The 24,926-nt window shown below is 33.4% G+C and overlaps 2 protein-coding genes across 8 annotated transcripts; one reads left to right on the forward strand and one right to left on the reverse strand.

Annotated features, from left to right (window-relative positions):
- Positions 1,387-6,167, forward strand: LOC109335907. Of its 6 annotated transcripts, XM_019572156.1 has the most exons (6): positions 1,388-1,576; positions 2,373-2,865; positions 3,079-3,204; positions 3,344-4,173; positions 4,288-5,015; positions 5,890-5,991. In XM_019572156.1, the coding sequence occupies exons 2-6, from the start codon at positions 2,394-2,396 to the stop codon at positions 5,930-5,932; spliced, it is 2,199 nt and encodes a 732-aa protein (XP_019427701.1). In that variant the 5' UTR covers positions 1,388-1,576; positions 2,373-2,393; the 3' UTR covers positions 5,933-5,991. The 6 variants fall into 6 exon arrangements, with proteins under 6 accessions (XP_019427700.1, XP_019427701.1, XP_019427704.1 ...); XM_019572153.1 differs by having other exon boundaries at positions 1,391-1,576; positions 3,344-5,015; positions 5,890-6,167; XM_019572157.1 differs by having other exon boundaries at positions 1,393-1,576; positions 2,497-2,865; positions 3,344-5,015.
- Positions 7,196-12,707, reverse strand: LOC109335908 (protein SIEVE ELEMENT OCCLUSION B-like). 2 transcript variants are annotated; one of them, XM_019572161.1, is made up of 8 exons: positions 12,473-12,707; positions 12,305-12,310; positions 12,161-12,232; positions 11,503-11,903; positions 10,576-10,664; positions 10,301-10,437; positions 8,711-9,193; positions 7,196-8,042 (listed from the first exon to the last, which is right to left on the reverse strand). In XM_019572161.1, the coding sequence occupies exons 1-8, from the start codon at positions 12,647-12,649 to the stop codon at positions 7,434-7,436; spliced, it is 1,974 nt and encodes a 657-aa protein (XP_019427706.1). In that variant the 5' UTR covers positions 12,650-12,707; the 3' UTR covers positions 7,196-7,433. The 2 variants fall into 2 exon arrangements, with proteins under 2 accessions (XP_019427706.1, XP_019427705.1); XM_019572160.1 differs by lacking the exon at positions 12,305-12,310 and having other exon boundaries at positions 12,161-12,238.

The following is a 24,926-nucleotide window of genomic DNA, read 5'->3' on the forward strand; positions in this document are numbered from 1 at the left end:
TCAGAGATGTTGACGTATATTATTCCCTTCATATTCCAATATTGGAGAGTCTAATATTGAAGAAGAGTTGAATTCATCTATATAGTAGGACAGTATGCCTATAATGATCGAAACTAACTTTTAATTCCCCTAACTTTTCATTATTTTTTTATTTTTGAGAATGTTCTATTTAAGTATCTGCTATCCACCGGCCACTAACTCTGCTTGAGCTTAAGGAGCAGTATTTATTTCTATTTAAGCATGTATTGGCACTATTTGGGACTATCATTCACCAATGAATGTCTCTATTTTCATCAAATTATTGTGTCAAACTATTCACTTGGGAAGAAGGATAAGTTTATGTTCTTGAGGTCTAGAAGGGTAGACCTTTTGAGGTAGTGAAAATAACTGAAAAAAGTAAGGTTTAAATATACTGGTTAAGGTGTTTTTATGGTTCACTAAATCTTAGTTTGAGAGTTGGATTTTGGAGGAAAAAAGGAAGGCTTGGAAACCATCTCACAAGTGTATTTCATGGCTCCCAAACCTTCTCTTTCCCTTCCTTTTCCTCCAAAATCCAACTCCCAAGCTAACCCTGAGGGTTTGCTTACAAATTGGTTTTTGGAGGGGAATGAAGAGAAATGGAAAGCTTCAGAACCATGAAATATACATGGGAGATAACTCGAATGCCTTCCATTTTATTTTTTCCCTTCTAAAAACCAACTCATAAACATACCTTAAGTAAAAAGAAAATGGGTTAGGAGCATATTTAGTGGAATGAAATGTCACCTAAAAAATGAATGCAATAACATCAACTTGAGATAAAACCATAATTGATGAAATATGTCAAGGGTTGAGTAAAAGTGATATAGGGAATTACAAATTCAAATGTGACACAACCCAAAATACTTAGTCATATAATGCCCGATTGCGCCCAAATAGGACAATTGAAAATGATTTAAAAGGGAACTAACATTTCAAAATAAACTTTTAGAAAGCTATTTCAAGTAACTTTCAACCAACCATGATAGCTTCAATTAATTCATATCCCAGTCTCACCTTTAAATTTTATCATATTATATCAATCATCTTAAACTCAAATAAATTAATTTTTTTATGTTTGATAAATATAATATTACACATCCTCCTTATTAATCATCAAATAAGTTTTATTTATTTTTACATCTAATTTTCCCCATAGTTCTCATTCAATTAACTACTTATATAACCCTAAGCTTTAAACTATATTAACATTTACTAGCTATAGGATTATATATATATAGTGAAAAGAATGACTTAGATTGAAGTTTAATATGATTTAAATATCTTATCTAGATTATATAGTAGATAAATATAGATTTTCTTGTGATCCACAGAAACGAGTTGATGCCAAAAATGGACAAAAGCAAGAATCCGATCCAAAAGTAGTGAATTATTATATGTGATGTACAATCTAACTGGAGCTTTAGCGGAGTGGTATGTGTCCACGTGGAAATTCCTTAACCTCGCATAAGTACCTTCATATTACTACCAACTGCAACTACAGTTTCCTCTCTCTAACTAAGCCACACAATTTCCATTTAGATTTCATAATCAACAGGTATGTTTCTTTTAATTTTTAACCAAACTTCATACAAATATAATGTTTTTGTTTACATAATTAAACAATAATGTTTTTTTTTTCTGTATATAGTTTATTATTTGTATTTTGACTCAAGTGATGAACTTGTGCATGCTTTTGTTGCTCGAAATTCTGCAATGATGGTGTATTTTCTTTATTCTCTATTTTTATAAGTTGTTTTCTTATGTAATTTATAGGCTGTGCATTACGTTCATTTCTGCCACTTAGAAATCTTGAAGTATAATATTAAGTGTTATTATATTGATCTAGTTTCAGGTTTTTGGTCTTATGCTAATTAACATGTAAGAAGAATTGGCTTTGAATCTGCTTAAGGACTTGACAATTTTTTTTTTTTTAACTGAACATCCGGTGAGGGTTTCCGACATGTCATACAGGTGTCAATGTTGGAAGCATGACTGACACTTGGACAACTCGATAAACAGATGTGTTCGTGCTTCGTAGGGGGTTGTTGATCCGTCGCAACATTTCTCATTTAAGTGAAATAGTTGAATAAGAAATTGTTACATGTAAGGTCTAGATTTGTGAGTTGAGTTTTAGAGGGGAAAGAAGAGAAAGAGAAGACTTCAGAGTTATCTCACAAGTTTATTTCATGTTTCTCAAGCTTTTCCTTCTCTCTGCTGCCTTTCAATAACCAACTCGCAAATAGAACCTTACATGCAGAAGTTAGAGTAGTGGTTTATTGAAGTATCAAGCAATCCAGTTTTTATTTCAACTAGTGCAAAGAAAATTAATTTTGATTGTGGTACCATTTCAGGACCTTTTGACTAAAGAATTTATGCTTATGAAGATGAGTTCAGATAGCAAGATTATAAAACCAAAGACGGATTTTCAACTGGTTCTGAATTATTCTAACCAACGCGTTTGGAAAAATGAATCAGGTGCAGGTGCAAATGCAGTTTCTAGAGCAGTAGATATGACATTTTCTTCCACCGATGGACCCCTATCTGAGATAGTTTGGTCTCCAAGTAAAGGTTTCAGTCTTAATTGTGTTGATTCAAGTTTTGATGATAAAAATTCCTCTGTTTATCGAGATGTGGAACCAAGCAGTATGGTTCTTGCATTGATACAAAGTGTTACTGGTTGCATATCTACCACTGCGGAACCTTTAGATGATGTTTTCGTAAAACCTATATCCACCATTTCCACGAAGAATGATATCTCTTCCTCAGGTTCTCCTACCAAACATCCAAAAGGTGCTTCAGATGGCGTCATTCAAGACTGTAGAGCACATGAAGAACATAATACGGGTAAGGATAACATACATGGATCATATAGGCAAAGAAATGTAGCTATAAAGTATATCTTGGTGTACAAGTAAAGCTTATTGAAGGAGAAACAATTAGCCATTTATCCTAGACCTAGTTATTTGAGTTTTAAATTGAGACTTATCATTTGCTTGATTTACTTATCATTTCTTTGAAACCATTTTCCCTCAATTCTACAAAACTGTGGTCTGGCAGGATCTGGTGGTAATATGGAGAAAATGTACACTGCAAGAAGAGTGTGTGATTTCTCAAATGATCAAGCCAATGTTGAAACTGCTATAATATCCGAGATAAAGGGAAACAAATCTTCTAATATTTCAGGTATGTGCTGTGATCATCACTTCTATGTTAGTACAGGAACCGAGAATCCAGGCATTTTAGGATTGTTACTTATGCATGCGATCTAAAGATATTGATATTTTTAACCAAGAATCTCATATGCATTTTGATTTTTCTTCAGGTCATGTTGACCACGGGCCAGTTGATAATTCCTTAAAGCAAGCAGATGAACCTCAACCTAGCATGGAACTAAATCCCTCACCAAGGAAACATTCCAATGGAGTCATGGATAGCAGTTTTGGTAAACAAGTAGTTGTTACAGAAGATTCTTTGTACACTGAGGTTGAGCATATAAATGAGTCTGATGCTCTAAAATCTCCCAGACGAAGTCCTTTAGAGAAGCTAGAATCAAGTGCAGAGAATAATTTACAAACTTTCAACTGTGAAGCTACTTGTGCAGCAAAAAGTGGAGTCCTTGTATCACAATCTAGTGAGAATAAAAACAAATGTCAAGGAAATGAAATGGTGCTACTATGCGACAAGAATCTCCCAGTTACGCATTCTCCACGTAATAGCAATGTCCCGATGACACGATACATGGGAGAGGAAAAGTCCTTATCAGATATAGACGCAAGTAAAAGTTTATCAAAGGAGGAGAATGATAGCTGCACAAGTGTCGAAAGCTGCTATTGTGCTGACATGTTATCGATAGGTAAGAAGAGATGCAGCTTTCAACAACAGCTCATAGTTGGGAGTAAGAGAGTCAAAAGGCAAATTCAAGAAACTTCACATTCCAAATCCTATGTTCAACAGGATAGCTCATTCATGAACTTGTTTTCGAACATGAGGAAAAGATTCTCACGGTCAACTCATGATGAAGGTAAGTCTTCCACTCATACCACTGCAAATCCTGATCATCATCTATGGCCTGATCCGAAACTTATCACATGCAACAACAATCAAGATACAGCGCCACAACATACAGGTTTGAAATCCAATTTTCACTCCACATATTGTCCAAGCTTGAAGAATGTTGGAACAAGAAATTCTCATGAAGTAGGAGAGGCTTCTAAAGAATCTGACATAAGTAATAAGGTACATGAAGTAGATGTTACAGCAAGAACCTTTTGTGCAGAGAAAAATAGCCTTTACAAACAGTATTTTCAATCAAATAAGATTGAAGTATCTACGCAGAGATATGATTCGAGTCCATCCCTGCATTCTAAGGTTAGACCTATAAATTTTCTGGACAGTCATGAAAACAGGAAAAAATACTCGGTGGAGACTAAAAGTTGTTACCACCTGGAGCTTATTAAGGAGAAAGAAGGAATGACACTACATTCATCTTCAACCAGACAAAATAAAAATAGTAATGATAATCTTGAGTCTTATGCCTCATCTGAGAGACATGAAACAACTATCTTTCACAAAAGTGATAATCTGGAAGGTATGTCGATAAGTAGATTTTCCCCAAAATCAACTACCCCCTTGATGATTTGTGATCATCTCAAAGAGACAGGTGGATCTCAAATCCACTCTACTGATTTCTCAATGCTTCGTCCTTCCCACGAACGCATTACTTATCTGAACAACTTCAAGATTGAAGAGACTAGAGAACAATATGGTAATAACCTGTTACTCACTGAGGCTAACAAATTGCAGAATTGTTGTGTCAATAAAAAGGCTTCCACTGGTCTTAAAGGAAATAATGATCATACATCAAGTCGTAATTTCAGTCCCATTACACCTTTCCCAGGATTCAGTGATTCAGTGGCAATGGCTCCCATGTTTGCAAGGAGATTAGGCGCCATCAAACATATGCCAACAAACAGAACAGATAGTATATCACACAGGTAAACATGACTTGCTTATTTTATGACACAAGATGTTATGAACTTTTGATTTCTCACAGGTTACATGAAGTAATGTAGGATCTCATAAAGAATATAAATACATATGTAGAATTGAAGTAATGAGGTCATGTTCATGCTAAACTTGTTCAAACTTGTACTTCACTTACGTTTTTCTTAACTCTAAATATATACCATGATGTATTAAAGGGTTGGTGACCTTTTGAAACTAACAATAGCAAGGTAATAAATACTGCCTCCGAAAATCACATTTGATACTAAATAGATAAACTTCCAAAACAGTGAGCAAACATTTACATTGAACTAGGATGTATAGAAAATATCGAAAGTCCTTTAAGTTAGACAAGTACAAATCTTAAAATCTTTTACAGGTTGTTTTATCTTAGAGAAATGAACAAATGCCATATTTGATATTTGGGATTCTGATTTTCTTCTTGAGCTTTACTGCATGAAGCACTAAGTGATGGAAAATGGTACCGATGGTTAAGCGGATCCTTTAGCTAGAATCCCCCAAGAGAAGATTTTAGCCGTAATCAAAATTTTGACATGGATAGAATAGAACTTACATTGAAGGGGATGCTGGAATTATTATGGTGTAGTCCTTGCATAGGGTCCAGGTCCTGTAGGAAGTTTTATTGACTCAATATGTGGAATATTTTGACTCAATAATTAAAAATAGTATAGCCTTTTCTCTGTTGGACCTGCCAATAATGTGTTTTCACTATTTGTTTCCTCATGTGTATATTGAAATTAGTTAAGTATATAGTACATTACTTGAACTGCATTGAGTCATGGAATGTTTAATATTTTTGGAGCTTTACTTTATGTTCATTTTGTTCTGTCTCTTACCTTGCAGAAAGACATCAATGGTGGTGCACCACCTCAGTAGCTGGTGCTGAGATTCCAACTGAAGATCTGATAGAAAAGTTCAAAATAAAAAAATGTTATGATTCTTTGAAAAAATGACTTATTATTAAAAGCTTGAGTTTGTCCTTTGGTTTGTAAACGAACTTTTGTTTTTCTTTGCATTCCTATTCAATAAACTTTACATGGAGGGGAGCTTAAAATTGAACATGTTGCTCAACTCCCCACCATGTTATTTTAAGCTGAAAATTGTACTTCTGTATGTTAATGACACTTCTTGTGGTCTCTCTTTGGCTTTCAAGATTTTATTTTTATCTCTAGACTTATATTCAAAACTTTATTTAAAAATGACATGAAACCATAAAATTACCATAACTTTGATTATGAAAATAATATTATTGATTTTTTAATTGTTGGCACATGCATTTGGTGCAAGTAACCTTCATATCTTATGGTTGTTGCACTGGATCAGAAATGAAATAATACTACTGTATTAACTTTAAGAAGCAAGGCCATATATGGAATACTTGAGGTAACAAACTTTTTTCCACTAGAAAAGATTATTCTCTTCCCAACCTGCCACCTTATAATTAATTGAAGATAATAAATTACATCTCTTCCTCCTGCCAATAAAAGTATGATATGTACTTTTTTATTTAGTTTTAGAAATAACTTTGTAGAAAATAATTAAATATGACATATGTCATGATTTTATTGGTTAGAGGAGATAATTTATCTCGTTGTACTAGAAAATATATTATTCTCTTAATTTAATGCTGCCTAATATTATACATTCACAATAAATTAACGTAAAGGTATTTTTAATCATAGAAGAATAACATGTATTATTTTCAACTCACATGAAAAATTGGCATATATTATTTCAAGTGAGTAAGTGACTTTGTCATTTTTTATAATTAGAAAAGTATATTAAGAGTATATAACATTTGATTATAAAAATGTATTAAGAGTATATAACATTTCATTTAATTTCGAGCAGTTGAAGAAAACCATGTCAAATTGTCAATTCATTTGTTACAGCAGTTATATTATTTGGGTCAGAAATTATTGTGACCTTTGCTTGGGTCCAATGGATCTCTGAATTGATATTATGGGTTTTTGAGCCCACTAAAACAATCCAACCATGGGTTTTTGAGCCCATTTTTTATGAATTAGACTTATGTTCAAAATAAGGATATACAATCCCAAATTATGTCACAAACTATGTTCAGAATCAACAATAAAGTATTGCAAATCTAACAAGGAGCATATACTATAGGATTATTGTTGTCCAAAACGTGGAAATCCAATTTTATTCAATTCAATAACTTACAGATGAAGACAAGCCATTTATTTTCTGCCCTTTCATCAAGAACAAACCAAGTGGATAGTACATGGCTTCATGCTTTCATCTTTACATACATACACACATACATATATATTATATATTAAATGCAAACAAAAAGTTTCCAAACATCAAACTTCACCAACTCAAAGTAGCAAACTCTTGGTGCAATATCTTCCAAACTCTTATATTTAGATCTTTCCGTTTCCACCATCTGAACCATCAGAATGGCAGCACTTGTAATTAATAGATGTCACCTCCATCAAACGACCACAAGTAGGATTTGGACATGTTATGGTTGCTAGAACATTTGAATCATAGTTATCAACATTTATAGTAGCACATGGTTGACGAGCATATATCTCTTTAACCTTAGTCTCATAATATTCTTTGAATGCTATGTCAAACCCTTCTTTCTGGAGCACCTTGTCTTTCCATGTCTCAAAATCTTTCACAGTTTCATACATAGGGTCAGCGTGACCTAGATGCTTTATGTTAGACCCTTTGCTTAGAATAACCCATCCTTGTGGATCTTGTTTGAGGCAAAGCAAACTCTTCACAATTTCTTGAACCTTGCAGTCTAGTCCCTCTTGATGCTTCTTCAGTTTCTTGCTTTCTATTTCAATCCAGAAACGAGGAACAATTTTAGGGTCATCCTTTCCTAACTGATAGTATTCTATTATAGCATCAGCTCTCACAATAGTTTCATGCCTTTTTATTGTGTCCACTGCTAGAGTGAAGTCTTGTATCCACTTTTTATCAGCACCACCATAGATGAATGTGTACCTGTCCCCTTTGACCTAAGTCACATAGAAACCTTAGAAATATAATTTCATTTAATCTATTTTGTAAAGGTAACAAATGTAGTACATGCAATGTTTATGAAGATAACATATTTAAGAAGACTACATGACGAGGTCATCTTTCATTCTCTCCTGCCCACTATTAAGAAGACTGAAGAAATGATGAAACTAAAATTTTGGCTATGGATTAAAGGGAAGAGAAAAACATGTTATGTCCTTACTCTAAGAATAAGTTTTTTAAACTTCCTTCACATTTTATCCATCAATTCTAGAGAAATCCAATATTTTGAATTAATGAATAGATCTAAAACATTATATGTCCCTATAATTTATGGCTAGGATAATGAGTAAGTTTAGAAAATTTACTCTTAAAGTACATGGATCCCACTCTTTTCATAATGTGATGAAAACGTATATTGGCTCCCTACCACTAGACTTCATCCTTGTTATATTCTTATCATTCTCTTGTAACTTATTGTACTTCAGGTACTTAATAAAAAAATTATTTTACTGAAAAAAAACATATTTAGGAATAAAGACATAAGTACATATGAACATGATTCTTAGAAAATGAAAAATCTCAATTAGTTCCTTAAACTATCAAATTTATCCTAAAAAATCAATTTTGCAACATGGGTTTTTAGGATATGTGTATTTAAGCTTACCTGTATTCCTAGGTTTACTTTTTTTGCTACATCCCAGAACCACTTCCATTTGAGAGTAAGATCATCACCATCAATTTTCCTAAAAGGGAAAGCATCTATTCCCCATTGAAAGATCAACTGCATTGCATCTCTATTTATTATCTCACCTTGAGAGTTGATTACAGGAATAATAGGATCAGCCTTGTAATTCAAGTTCTCTCTAATTATTCCAATGCCAGGTAACTCATTGAAATATTCCAATGCATACCATTTGATCTTATTCTTCAAATTATTGAACTTGATCTTGAGGATGTCGTCCCAGACATCTTCAACTATAGGAATCCATAAAATATTGAAATCCTCTTTCTTGTAACCTTTTATTATTTCTTCTGGATTTTCCTGTAGTCTGTCATAGATGGAATTCAAAAGTAAAATCTCATCATCGATCCTGTTGAGGCTTGAAATGAACAATAACACATGTTTCTGCCTCAGTACTTCAATATCCTGTTTGGGACATAAAAAAAGATATATTATTAGCTATGTTTTTAAGGTGCATGGCACCCATACTACTAAGTAAAGGAAATTAAAATGGTGAATAGGGTTTTTTTTCTTAACTTGCAAGAACTTTAATTGAATGAGTTTCGTTACTTATTAACTTTTGAATATTTAAGTTGATGGATACTAGCTACTTAAGACATTTTTAGTGATAACATCTATTATTCCACACTTTTCTGTTCATGAAAATATAACTCATAATTATTTGATTTAAATATAGTAATAACTTAATACACCCCTTTTCTAGTCCAACAATATGAGATAATGAGCAAGAGTAAGGCCACTAAGATGTTAGTTTTCAAACTTAATTTTGTTTGTGAATTGATTTTTTGTGTGGAAAGAATTGGAGGAAAATTAAGGGAAATGCATATTTGTAAATAAAATGACATATAATGTCTATAAAAATTAAATATACCGTCCTTCCAATCATCTCTCTATATATATATATATTCCCGGTTGATGACTAATGTTTTTTACATGATGAGGTCACCAAAGTGTTATAATTTTTCTCAACAAAATTCTTTTTCATACGAAAGTTTTTGTATTAGTAAAGAAATTTATTAATAAAGAAATAAATAAATTAGGAGAACAAATGATACTTATATCCACATAATTTCAAATAATTAATAAATAAGAAGAGAATTTGATAGATGTTTCACCCACTTTATAAATTAAGATACCTACCAATAATATTAGGCCTTGTTAGATTATACCACTAAATTAAAACTCTTCCAAATATCAAACGAATCTTATCTTAATAGTTTAGGTCATAAAGCCCCTAAAACATTCAGACCCCAAATAAATTCGACATATTAACAGTATTACTTATTTTTAAAGTCCATTTTTTTGAAATTGCACTTGCCACTTTTTTTTTATGATAGCATGCGGCTTTCAAAAACAAATGAAACAATTGCAATTACAGTTACCATAAAACTGATGGAAAATGTGACCACAAATGAAATATTTATTGTAATATTATGGTCACATTTGCATAGTGTAATTTAAAATATGTGTAACTAATAGTAAGGTAGCCGAAATTAATGGTTTAGTACTAACCTTGTTGTTTTTGTCGCTGCCATCATATACTTGTGGAGCTACAGATCCGTTGCGGTGTGTCAGAAGCTTCAAGAAATCTACAATATCTTTAGGATTGGAGAATGCCTTCTTACGCCTCAAGTAGTCATTTGCATAGTCTGCAACAAATGTAGATCATCTCTTATTAGTATTTTGATAATCTCCATAATAAAAATTTGATCCAAATTAAATGATTGAAAATGTAATGTGCTTCCTTGTATGCAAAATTGGAAGCACTAATTACGCACATAACCAACCTATTTGCTCTTTGATCCTTTTCAGATGTTCCTTCAATTTGTTATCAACAGTAGAAAGCCTTTCTGTGAATTCTGATAATATATAGTCTCTGCAAAAATAAAATAATATGCATGCTATTAGTTCAGATTATTGCTACTACATGTAATAATTCAGATTAGTACTATATGTGCACTATATTTTTTATAGATAGTGTCTAAAAGCCTAGGAAGAAATTTTTATATAAATTTAGTGTTAGTTTGGTGAATTACACTGTTTATCATTTTGTTATATAAATTCAGTGCTTATTGTAGAAAACAAATTAAAAACAGTAAAAGTAATTTTAATATTCAATAATCAAAATCAATCATGAAATCAAGAACTATCGAGCAAATGACAAAACGAATAGTGCTGAAAAAAACACTTTAATATCCTTCCTATGCCAAATATTCACACGATACTAAGAAATTATAGTATTTCTTACCATGCAACAATTTATAGATAGTATAATTTAATATTTTAAATTATATTTGCCAAACATGAAGGAGCTGATATAAATATGAAATGGGATTATTCAAAGAAATGTAAAGTCATGAAGTTTGAAGCTAAAATTACTTTAGTCATTCGCCAGTAGGTGTAAGAAACCCCACTTGAAGTAGGTTGGTACAAGATTAATCATATTATCTGCTTTATTACTAACTTATAAAGGGAAAATAACGTTATGACTAAAGTGTCAATCTCCAAATAGAGGACTAAATGATTACATTTTATTTTATTGTACTACATGGTTTGTTTCCTTTTCCTTTTTGAAGGATCAGAATATATCCTATCAAATATCAAACCTTCATTCTTTAATATATCCAAAAAGAGCATAAACTAAGTTAACATAGTCTCAAAAAATGGAACCTAGATAACTTTTATTTAAAGAAAAATTTATGAAGAGAACTTACGATACTCCAGTAATGTTGCCTGTAGAAGCAACAAGAAAAGCAATAGTCCAGTATACAACAACAGGAATTTCTTGCAAAGCATCTGATAAAGAAGGAACTTCCTCAGTGTCATAACCAGACCACATTGCCCAATCTTTGATGTGTTGAATCACATCACCTACCAACCCAATATAATTGTTGTTTGGTAGCTTTCTGTTTTGAACTTGATTCAGTTGTTTCAATGAGTTTACAAGTTGGTTTGGAGTTGAAACATCAGTGAGGTACAGAAGATTTCCATATTCCAAAGCAAAAGAAGCTAGTGTTATTAGTGCTTTTGCATCCCATGAATAGGTTTTAAGCTGTTGAAGTATCCACATTGTTGTTTGGTGTACATAATGAAGACCATGAGGTGTCTTTATCATCTATATATCACAATGGTATAGATTAATTATTAGTTAGATATATTTTTGTATTAAATTTTCACTAATTATTATATACTTAAAACCATAATTTTAGTCTTGAACTCTTCAAGTATGCTGAACTTGACACCAAGATTTTAAATTGAGAAAAGATGTATAAACTAACAGTATAAGAATTTTAAATTGAGAAAAATATCATTTTCTTTAGATGCAGATTAGTGATGGTAATGGTATAGTGGTTATGCCATAAAATAATTAACCTGACAAGAAATGAGCTTCAGAGCACGAAATTCTGGTTGGAAACTGGTTACAACAACTCTGCTGTCAGTGGACCGATTCTGTGACATGCTCAGTAAACAATTAAAAACGTTAGTGTTAGTTAGACATCTTTTTTGCATTATATTTTTTTTCTTATATTATTTTTCCGTCACTTTCCATATAGATAGTAGCTAGATAATGAACCTATACTACTGATGTTCCATAACATTGTGTAAGTGATAGATAGATACTATAAGTTAGCAACAATAATTATTATGAAGAGTGAGAATGAAAATGAAAGGTGAATTAATTACCAGTACAACAGTGGACACAATGTTGAAAAGCACATCTTTGTCACACTTTTCATCATCATGAAGGTGGGACAAATAAACTTTGTCCAAAATCTGATAGTCATCAAGATCAAATGGGCTTGGAAGTTGTGATTTTTTTTGTGCCAAAGTGGCATTTGAAGCTCCATTAGACAATGACATTGTGATTCAGCTAGAGGGTAGTACTAGAATTCTTTAACCTCTTGGGTTTGTATACATAGGATGTTTTGTAGGGTTAATTGGTTATCCCACTTATTTATATGATAAAGAGTGCATGAGAGTTTACACTTGGCATAACTACTTTAATAAATTAAAGGGAGAGAATGAAAAAGAGAGGGTTAAACTCACAAAACTTGGGACAGAATATATGCCAAGTAGCTTCTGATGCAGCCTTTGTTGGCGTGAAACTTGTTTCTCTGATTTGATTTTCACAACATTCCCATGTGTCGTTCATGGGCTATGTAATTTCTTGAGATTTCATCACAAACATTTGAAAAAGTTGGTCTTATGTAATAATGGACCAACAGGATAAAGAAAATTGAATAACAGCTAGTGTTATATGATTAAAAATTCACGGCAAGAATATATTATATATTAACCGTAAAATTTACGTTTCATTGTCCAAATCCAAATGCTTCTGATAAGTAGAGCCACAACGTTGTACAGGTAAATTTTACTCACAAAGTTTATTTACCAATTAAATCATACCTAGTGTTTATACACTCAACTAAATAAAAATATAAAAGAAAAAATGTATGTAGTGATAATGTATAAGTTTTATATATTATTATTGTTTTATTACCGTTTATGTTTAATCATTGTTGACTATTTAAAAAAAGTAATGCAAATTAATGATGGATAATATATTAAATATGTATAAACTTTTATACTGAAAACACATAAATATTACACTAAAAATATAACAGTATTTAAAAAATAGTTAATAAAATGAGAAAATAAAACTTTATTATATTACACCAAACTAAACTCTTGGGGTTTAAACTCCAGTTCACCTTCCTTTAACAATTATAGAGCTATTCGATCTTTATGAATTTTTTGGTTGTGATAAAGGGTTAAAATTCTGGAGAATGTTGTGGATAGATATGATGTGTTCAACCTGAATTATGAGGAATGAAACTTTTTTAGACAAAGAAGTGAGTTATATTTATCTCATGAATTTAAACCAAACTAGATTTTGGATATATTTTTCTAATGAATTTAAACCAAACTAGATTTTGGATATAGTTTTCTTCAAATATAACATCTTCTTCTTTGTTTTATGCTAATTGGTATACTAATCCAAAATCTTATATTAAGTTAGCTTATAAGAAGATTACTCCTTGATTTTTCTCTTGTATTGGATAATCATTCCTGGTTTAATACAATTTCTCAAAAAAAGTTGCACAGTGGGAGCTATTGTATTTGAGCAAGGCTAGTAGTTTATAGTCTATATCCACAGCCATTCCACTACCATCTATAGTTTTCTAGACAAAAAAAATTCACATTTATAAGTTTATACATTTTTATTGTATTATTTATTATTAACATTTTATTATTATTAACTCTTTAAAAAAATAATACAAATAAATGGTAGGTAATAATTAATTGTCTATAAATCTTTATATTATTAATATATAAATAATACACACTTATTTATATTATATTGAAGGAGTTCTACATTATTCTATCTCTAGATTGTTCTATTAATATGGTATATTGACGTCTTGATATATCTAGATAATAATATGCTGTGTATTGTTGGTAATCCTCCTCCACTTTTTGTATAATTCTGTGCAGCATTACATTATCTTTATTGCCTCATTTTTAATTATACCTTAGTGGAGGTTGACATAAGATTCCTTTATTGCCCTTTCATTCTATTTTTTTAACAGCAAAAAAGCAATATTTTGTTAAAAAAAAGTGAGAACGACATAACACATTCCCCAGGAACGATCCAATTTAGCATCAATTTGTTTGCGACCAAATCATTCGATTACTAAATATAAGAAATATTCTTTTTTACATTTTTATTCATGGTTGCCAAAATAATGACAATTATTTTCTCCAACAACATTAATTAATTTCATGATTTTAAAACTATTTGAATTTATTTATAATTTGTCCAGGGCATATCTTTGAGTCTTCGTTTTGTTTTCCCATGTCTTTTTTTCTTCTAATTCTCACTGGCAATTTTTTATAGATAATTAGAGCAAGTTTCATTAAATCCAAGCTAACTTGAGTATTATAGTGTGTACTTTTCCCACCCTCTTGGAAGTGTTGGAAAGCAACCACCAAATCATCATGGGTATCAAATCAAGAAAAAAGAGTATAAATAACGAAAATGGATCCTCTCCAGTACTGGAGAGTCCAGTGTTGGATAGGATGATGACATGTGACCAATTTTTTTTAACAACTATGGTTACATATTATTTTCTATTAAAAATAAATAAAAACTCTTTAAAAAATTCTCAACCACATATTCCATTACTGGTTTCTCCAGTACTGGAAAGGGAGTTGAACTCATAAATAACACCATTTGAAGCCCTCAAATAACAGCACTTAAAAAAAGAAAGATCGTGTATATATATATATTCGACAGTGCAAGAGTTTTATACATAGTTAATACATTATTTATTCACAATTAACATTGACTCTTTAACAAATGGAAAATAATAGTAGATGATGTACTGTCTGTATAAATTTTTACACTGTCAGTATATATATTAACTCTTAAAAAATATTTTCATTTAAATAAAATATCACATTGATGTACCGAAATTATACAATTTTCAATAAAATCTTAAAATTATATTTATTATCCGAGCAAGTAAATCTATATTTTATCCGACCAAGCAAATGCGACTATTATGTGGTGCGTAGTTATATGGAACATTTGACATATAAGAAATTATATTTTGTTTGAGAAACACAACTTTTACATGGACAAAGTGATGAAGTTGGTCTAAATTCATCGAGTCTTATGAAAGCAAGAAGACTTAAGGGATTTATTTATTGAATGGGTGTTATACCCTTTCACTTGTATCACCATCTTCTGTTAGACTTTTCCCATACTTATATGAATTCAAGGACCGCTTATTCTCCTTGCCATCTATCCGTTTAGTAATATTATTTTTTTGTTTGGAAGAAAAACAATATCTACAATTAAGGTATGCCTCTTTTTTTCTTTAATAAAAAAGATATGGTTAAATATAAAAATTAAATCGTTATAATTAAGCTTCTTTTCTCTTTAGTTCAACTTTTCCCTTAGACTACTAGTATTCAATTAAACATTGAAAGGTTCTGTAAGAAGTGTGTTTTCCTTTTATGTTTTTATTACTTAGTGTCTTCACCAAGTTTGTTTAGTAACTCATTACCCAATCAAAGGTAAAGAGAAAATATAGTTGTTGGGTTTATTCAAGTGTGAAGTCCCACATTGGATATGTGGGGAAGAGTGAAAGAGTTTATAAGAAGGGAAGACCCATGAAACTAATGCATTAAGGTTTTGGTTCAAGACGTGGTGTCTCACTTGTGACTCTTCACTCTTCCCATACCCATGTAACAATGTGAAAGTGCATGTCTAGGAAAGTTCTGTCTTAGAAAAGACCTGGTATTTAAGCGTGTATGTTAAGACCCGCCTTTCTTTTCTGGGAGCTTTCCTGGTGTTCGTTCACGGACTACGATATTGTTCCGGTATACGGTTATCATGGCGAGTGCTAAATTTGATTTGGAGAATTTAATGGAGAAAATGATTTCAGCCTATGGCGATTGAAGATGAAAGTTCTACTAGTTCATCAAGGCTTGGGTAGAAACAAATTACCGCAGAGTCTGACCGAGGACGAGAAGGATGAAAACCTGGAAAAAGCACATAGTGCAATTTTGTTATGCTTGAGAGATGAAGTTTTACGAGAAGTGTCAGATGAAACTACAACTGCTTCATTATGGTTGAAGCTGGAAAGCCTGTATATGACGAAGTCACTCACCAACAGGCTGTATTTGAAGAAAAGAATATATACCCTTCAAATGCAGGAAGGAAAACCCATAAAAGATCATCTGGATGAATTTAACAAAATTATTCTTGATCTAAAGAATATTGATGTTAAAATTGAAGATGAAGACCAAGCAATTCTTCTACTATGTTCCCTTCCAAGTTCTTATGAGCACTTCATGGAAACCATGATGTATGGTCGAGAAGATCTGGCCTTAGACGAAGTAAAGGCGGCGTTGCACTCGAAAGAACTGAAGAAAAGAGTATGTGATTCGAGATCTAAAGGCTCAGGTGATAGTCTTTTTGCTAGAAGAAGAACAGAGAGGCGAAATCAATTTGGTGAAAGAGGGAAATCTAGGTCCAAATCTAAAGAGAAACCTAGAAAGTATAAATGCTTTCATTGTCACAAGGAAGGGCATATAAGAAAGAATTGTCCAGAGCGCAAAGGCAAGGAAAAGATTTATGAATATGGAGATGCAACTGTAGCAAATGACTATGATAGTGCAGATGCACTAATAGTCTCAGAGCACGATTCAAAAGATGAATGGGTACTTGATTCTGGATGCTCATATCACATGTGTCCCATTAAGGATTGGTTTTCAACTTACCAACCCTTAGATGGGGGCAAGGTCCTTTTGGTAAATAATGCTCCCTGCAAGGTCATTGGCATCGACACAATTAGAATCAAGATGTTCGATGGAATCGTAAGGACGTTGACAGATGTAAGGCATGTTCCAGAATTGAAGAAAAATCTGATTTCCTTGGGAACACTAGATTCAAAAGGTTATAGCTACAAAGGTGAAGGTGGAGCTATAAGAATATCTAAAGGTGCTATGGTTGTAATGAAAGGAAAGAAATAGAATAGTCTATACATGTTACAAGGAAACACAATCACGGGTGTTACTGCTGTATCCTAAACATCTGATTCTGATGTCACCAAATTATGGCATCTAAGAATGGGTCATGTTAGTGAAAGAGGTCTAGCCGAGTTGGCCAAGCCATGATTACTTTGTGGTCAACAAGTCAGGAAGCTAGGCTTTTGTGAACATTGCATTTTCGGAAAGCAATATCGAATAAAATTCAACAATGCAGTTCATCGAACAAAAGGTACGTTGGATTATGTACATTCTGACTTGTGGGGTCCTTTCTAAGTACCTTCTCATGGTGGTAGCAGATATATGCTAACTTTCATTGATGATTATTCAAGGAAGGTTTGGATCTTCATTTTGAAACACAAAAGTGAAGCATTTGTCAAGTTCAAACAGTGGAAAACCTTGATCGAAAAGCAAACCGGGAGGAAGATCAAGCGACTGAGAACTGACAATGTCCTAGAGTTTTATAGCAGAGAATTCGGAAACTTTTGCAAGGATCATGGTATTGTCAGACATTATACTGTGAGGCACACTCCTCAACAAAATGGACTTACAGAACGAATGAACATAACCTTACTTGAAAGGACAATGTGTATGTTGTCAAATGCTGGATTGCCAAAACAATTCTGGGCGGAAGCTGTCAATACAGCTTGTTACTTGATCAACAGATGTCCATCAACGGCTATTGACTTTAAAACTCCAGAAGAGATGTGGTCGGGTGTTCCTGCAAATTATGATAATTTGAGGATATTTGGTTGCCCTGCATATGCTCATAACATGCCCCGCATATGCTCATAACAAAGAAGGAAAACTTGATGCAAGAGCATTAAAATGCATTTTTCTTGGATATCTTGATGGTGTAAAAGGATATAAGTTGTGGTGACCATAGAAAAGAAAATGTATTATTAGTAAGGATGTTACTTTTAATGAAGCTGAAATGCTAAAGCCTCATAAAGAGTCTTCAAGTGAAAACAAAGACCCTAGTATCTCGGAGAAGATGGAGTTTGAGGTGGAGCCAACAAAGGAAAATACATTTGATCAAGAAGAAGAAGTCTATGATGCATCTACTAGTAGTGATGTATCCCAATTGCAACATTTATTAGTTGGCTAGGGATAGGCAAAAGAGATATATAAAACCTCATGAGAAATATGGTTATGCTGATCTGGTGTCTTACGCTCTAAATGTTGCTGATGATATCAGTAATTGTGAGCCACAGTCATAAGAAGAAGCTATCAACAACAAAGAAGCTTCCAAATGGATTTCTGCCACGAGAGAGGAAATTGAGTCTCTTCATAAGAGTCATACTTGGGTTCTTGTGAAACGACCAAAGTCTCAAAAGGTTGTTGAATGCAAATGGGTCTTCAAGAAGAATGAAGGAATTCCTGGAGTTGAAGATGCAAGATTCAAAGCGCGATTAATGGCCAAAGGTTTTACACAAAGAGAAGGAATTGATTTCAATGAAATTTTCTCCCCTGTGGTAAAACATAGCTCTATTCACATCCTACTTGCCATTGTAGCTTAATTTGATATGGAACTTGAGCAACTAGATGTCAAAACAACATTCTGGCATGGTGAGTTGGAGGAACAAATCTATATGAAACAACCTGAAGGATTTAAATTCAAGGGAAGGAAGATCATGTTTGCTTGTTGAATAAATCCTTATATGGCTTAAAACAATCTCCTAGACAGTGGTATCGGCGGTTTGACACCTTCAATTGTGAGCCACAATCATATGAAGAAGCTATCAACAATAAAGAAGCTTCCAAATGGATTTCTGCCATGAGAGAGGAAATTGAGTCTCTTCATAAGAATCATACTTGGGTTCTTGAGAAACGACCAAAGTCTCAAAAGGTTGTTGGATGCAAATGGGTCTTCAAGAAGAAGGAAGGAATTCCTGGAGTTGAAGATGCAAGATTCAAAGCGCGATTAGTGGCCAAAGGTTTTACACAAAGAGAAGGAATTGATTTCAATGAAGTTTTCTCCCCTGTGGTAAAACATAGCTCTATTCGCATCCTACTTGCCATTGTAGCTCAATTTGATATGGAACTTGAGCAACTAGATGTCAAAACAGCATTCTTGCATGGTGAGTTGGAGGAACAAATTTATATGAAACAACCTGAAGGATTTGAAGTTCAAGGGAAGGAAGATCATGTTTGCTTACTGAAGAAATCCTTATATGGCTTAAAACAATCTTCTAGACAGTGGTATCGACGGTTTGACACCTTCATGCTCGAAAATGGCTATTGTAGAAGTGAGCATGATAGTTGTGTCTACTACAAGAAGCTGGCAAATAAGTCATTTATCTATCTCCTTCTTTATGTTGATGACATGTTGATCGCATGTAAGAACATGTCAGAAATAAAAAGCTTAAAAGCTCAATTGAGCTCAGAGTTTGAAATGAAGGACTTAGGAGCTGGAAGGAAAATTCTAGGAATGGAGATTCAGATAGATAGAAAAGAAGGGACGCTCTTTCTATCACAAAATAAGTATATTGAGAAAGTTTTGGAACGATTTGGAATGCAAAATGCTAAACCAATCACTACTCCATTGGCGTCTCATTTCACACTTTCAATGGCCTTGTGTCCACAAACTGAGGGCGAAAATGAGGAGATGTCAAGTGTACCTTATGCTAGTGCAGTCGACAGTCTTATATATGCCATAGTATGCACTAGACCAGATATTGCACAAGCAGTAAGTGTGATAAGTAGGTATATGGCAAGTCCTGGTAAAGTTCACTAGAAGGCTATGAAGTGGATTATGCGCTACCTAAAGGGTACCACAGATATTGGCTTATTGTATGGAAAAGTCGAAGATGTTGGAAGGAAGGTCATCGGATATGTTGACTCAGATTATACCGGAGATCTGGATAAGCGAAGATCACTCACTGGATATTTATTTACCACTGTGTGGTTGTATTATTATTTGGAAAGCAACACTACAATCAATTGTTGCTTTATCTACAACTGAAGCGGAGTACATCGCAGTAACAGAAGCTGTAAAGGAAGCCATTTGGGAGAAAGGTCTAATTGAAGTGTTGAGTATACAACTAGAAGAAACAACCATCTACTGTGATAGTCAAAGTGCTATACATCTCACAAAAAATCCAATGTATCATGAAAGTACTAAACATATTGATGTTCGGATACACTTTATCAGAGATATCATTGAGAAAGGAATTGTTAAAGTGGAGAAAATACGCAGTGCAAATAATCATGCTGACATGATGACAAAGCCAGATCCAATATCGAAGTTCAGACATTTTCTGGACTTGAATGATGTCCAGAATCTCTAGTGGGCATGAAGAAGAGCAATATGAAAATAGTTATGATAGTCTTTTAGCCAATGTGGAGATTTATTAAATATTGGCTTAAAAGAAAAAGAGAATGATGTGGCAAAAGAAGTGGCTATGATGAAACATTCTTGTGGCCAAGTAAAATGAGTGGCTATAGTGTAACCTCTTTTGTAGCCAATGAGAAGAAGAGGTTGTGGTGAAGCATCTTTGTTTTTGGCCATAGGATCCTCAAGGCTTTGGCTATAAATAGGAATGCTCCAAGCCATTGTAAGACACACCAATATTCTAGCCTTAGTGCATATTCTCTCTTCTTCTCTTGTTCTAATATTGTGAGGAATATTTTAGTGTTTAAGATATAAGTGAGTGAGAGTGATATTGGGTGTACTTGGGTTTTGGGAAGTGAGTGAAACACTTGAGTGAACTTGTAATTCTCTTTTATCATAGTGATAATATCATTGTTGCTCTTCAACCGTGGACGTAGGCAAATTGCTGAACCACATTAATTTCTCGGTGTCATTTTTCTCTATTATATTTTCTCTATGTGTCTTCCGCTACAACAAACTGGTATCAAAGTCGATGGTTCGGCTGGGACATGGTGGACTTAAGGGGGAGCGAACCGGAAAGTTTGTGGTACCCATACTTGAGGGGGAGATTGTTGGGTTTATTCAAGTGTGAAGTCCCACATTGGATATGTGGGGAGGAGTGAAAGAGGTTATAAGAAGGAAAGACCCATGAAACTAATGCCTTAAGGTTTTGGTTCAAGACGTGGTGTCTCACTTGTGACTCTTCACTCTTCCCATACCCATATAAAAATGGAACTCCCCGGTGGTTGGAGGCTCCCCGGTAGTAGTCTGGTCCAACAAGTTAGCTTGGATGCCTTAAAATTCGATTCAGAGATCAAACAATAGTAAAGGAACTTAATGGAGGGCTAGAGAGGAGAGAAATATATTGTTTTTATATGGTCAAAGAGGAAGATAGGGAAGAGAAAATCTTGTTTCATTGGAAAATGGAGGAATTTTTTATAATGTTCTAGAAAATTTTGCTGCCTTCCAAATCCCACACTTGGGGGAGAAGTAACAATTAGAGGGGGAGCTTTTAACCCATTTTTAAATTTCATCCCTTGCACCCAAAATTTATGGGACGCTTACTTTTCTTCCCCCCCCCCCCATATCAAACACATGGTTAAAGTGTGTGATATATAACTAAGGGAAAGTCGCGACAAGAATTTGAGCTATTACATGAGACTAAAAGTAATCGGTAATTAGCTACTATCAACAGCTAGGTTGTGGCTAACAATTACCATAGACATTGAATAATTCCTCATTGTTTTAGACTTAAAAGTTGAGACTCTAACTCACCATCTATACCAAAGCCCAAATGATTCAACTAACTCGTTTCCTTGACCATTAATTTCTTGAGTGATTAAAAAAATGGCTCCTACTATGTAACACCTCAATTTTTATAACAAGAATAAGATGGAGAAGCTTAAAAATTTGATAATCATTAATTATTTCTTTAGTAAAAAAATCTCCTTAAGTCTCATTAAATATAAAATAAAATACATTAAAAATAAATTAAATTTTTACAATGATACTAGACACTAAGTTAAAATAGTAGAACATAGTCCATAAGTTACCTTTTTTGGTATATCGGAAAAGAAAAGAAACAAAAACTAAAAGATGAGGAAAATGTCAGTTTGAAGGATGCAGAGCACTCTTGTAGGTGGCGTGTCACAAGAAATTGAAAGGTCATTTCGACTTAAACTAAATTTAGCAAAGCAATCAGCTAAAATGTTTGTCTCTCTAAATATATAGAAAAAACTTAATACAAATTATCTAACATAATTCATACAAATAAAAATAACTTTGAGAATGAGAAAATAAATGATAATATAACGCGCGTTTACTAGGAAAAATCGAGTATAATCGACTTGGATTCCTCCATATACACAAAACATAGTTTTGAAGTGTTAGCTTCATATTCACTCATTGTTGTGAGAACCGGACTGGACCAGTTTGATCGGATTCGAAAACAACTCTAGTTTGCAATTTTAATAGAATCAGGGGTTGGACTGCTTTGAACTGGAGAAATTCTGGTCCAACCATGTTAACTCTGGTTTAACCAAAATAATCTGAGAAGTAAACTAGAAGGTTATACACCATTTTTGGAATAAGTATGTCTTCATATAACTAAGAATTTGTTTGCATGTGCACAATCCAAGCAACGAATTTAAAGATCTCTTTAACGATTAACATAATTAGGTCATGGATGTAACAACTCATTATGCACTTATCTTATTAGACACATCGACTAACTCATTATAGTATATAACTAAGTATTTATCTTATTGCAACACTATTAATTTTATGATTGATGTATTCTTTTTTATCCCTTCAAATCATAGATTGAGCCAAATATCATAACTTTTGTTACCCGTCATGTATATTATATTGCATTGCTTTTTTCTTCATCCTTTCATGTTCGAGTAATTGTAGCAGAAATTGTGGCTAATGTACTTTTCTATGGTATTTTTAGTGCTTTAGCCAAACTTCTAACCGTGGTTAACAAGATCTTTTATTATAGTGAAAATGCTTGTGGAATGTGTCAAGAGCAACAACACTTGCTACACGGTGTGATACATAATTGGTGCCATTTTTTTCATTATTCAATAAAATCAACAACACTTACTACATTGGAGGACGAGAGAGAAACTCTGCTAGGGTTTGTGTCCAAGTTTGTTGGAAATTTATTGTGTCCAAATTTATTGGAAGATTGACCAATAGTGGGCATGATGTTGCCTGAACCAATGATTCCTTGGAATTTCCTAAGTGAAATCGATTCTCCCAGTCTCGTTTCTCCATCTAGGAAATATTTTGAACAAGCTGTAAAAAACTCGTGCGACATAAGCGTTTCAAAGTTGCTACAACCGTGCATTAAGGGGGATGTGATTGCTATAAAGATACCCGAAGAAGAGTATCAAGAGGGTCTGAATCGTTGCAAAACTCATCTCCATGGAAGACTCATTCTTTCGAAAGGAGATAGCCTTCTAAAATTTGAAGCTCTCAAGGCAAAACTCAACTCTCTATGGAGCAAAATTGGAAAATAGAGTATGGTATCTCTTGGAAAGGGCTATTATGATTTCTCATTTGCTTCCTTAGATGATATGAGAAGTGTTTGTACCATTGGTGCTTGGAATCTTAAACCTGGATTCCTTCGTCTTTACCTATGGAGTCCTGACTTCAACCCGAGCTTACATAAAATGTCTCATGCTCAATGTTGGGTGAGAATCTTAGGGCTGCCACAAGAATATTGGAGCCCTAAAATCATATTCTCCATTGCCAGAGGGATATGCACTCCAATATCCCTAGATGAAGCTACCATCCAAAGAACTTTTGGGAATTTTTCAAAAGTTCTTGTGGATATTGATCTCATGTTAGATCTACCGGAACAAATTTTAGTGAAAAGTGAGAGATATGCCTTCTTTGTGGATGTAGAATATGAAAAATTGCTTGAATTCTACAGTGGTTGCAAATCAATAGGGCACTTGGTTACCATCTGTAGGAAATCTATTAAGAAGAAGATCCCTAACCAACAACAAAGGAAGCATCATACAGTGGAAAAGACAACTCAGGTCACTCCAGATAATGATCTAGTGATCAACCTAGAAATTGACCATAGGGAAGAACTCAATCTTCAGGGTATTGAGAGAATGGGTCTCTCCACTGAAAGGAGGGCAACAACTCCTACGATATCTACAAACTTAGAGAGGGGCAATGTGTCTCACTCTGAGGAGGAATTGATGGAAAATATTGTGGAAGAATCCAATGTGAGGATGATGCAAAATGAAGATCATTTGGATTTTCAACCAGTGGAGGAAATGCCTAATCCCAGGGTTGAAAATGACATAAGAATTTTCGGCAGGCTATGGGATGAGGAGGAAGTCGAAGAAGAGGTGGAAGAATTCACCAATGTAATCTCAAAATCTCAACGAAGAAAGAGGGACAAATCTGAACGGATTCACAACACCCGAAGGGGCAGCCACCTAATCTCCAATCAATAAAAGTGTTATATTGGAATTGTAGGGGATTAGGTAACAATAAAACCAGGTTAGTTTTAAAAAACATGTGTCTTGCTAATAAGCCATATTTGATTTTTGTCTCTGAGCCTATGATTAAGTATGAAGTGGTTAATCAAAGGTTTTGGTCTACATTGAATCTGAAGTTGTTCATAGTTAATGATAAGGGGTTATTGCTCCCTTTGCTATGGGGCTTTTGTAGTTTGGATATTCC

Source organism: Lupinus angustifolius, chromosome LG20 (genome assembly GCF_001865875.1).
Source record: "Lupinus angustifolius cultivar Tanjil chromosome LG20, LupAngTanjil_v1.0, whole genome shotgun sequence".
NCBI classification, from domain to species: Eukaryota; Viridiplantae; Streptophyta; class Magnoliopsida; order Fabales; family Fabaceae; genus Lupinus; species Lupinus angustifolius.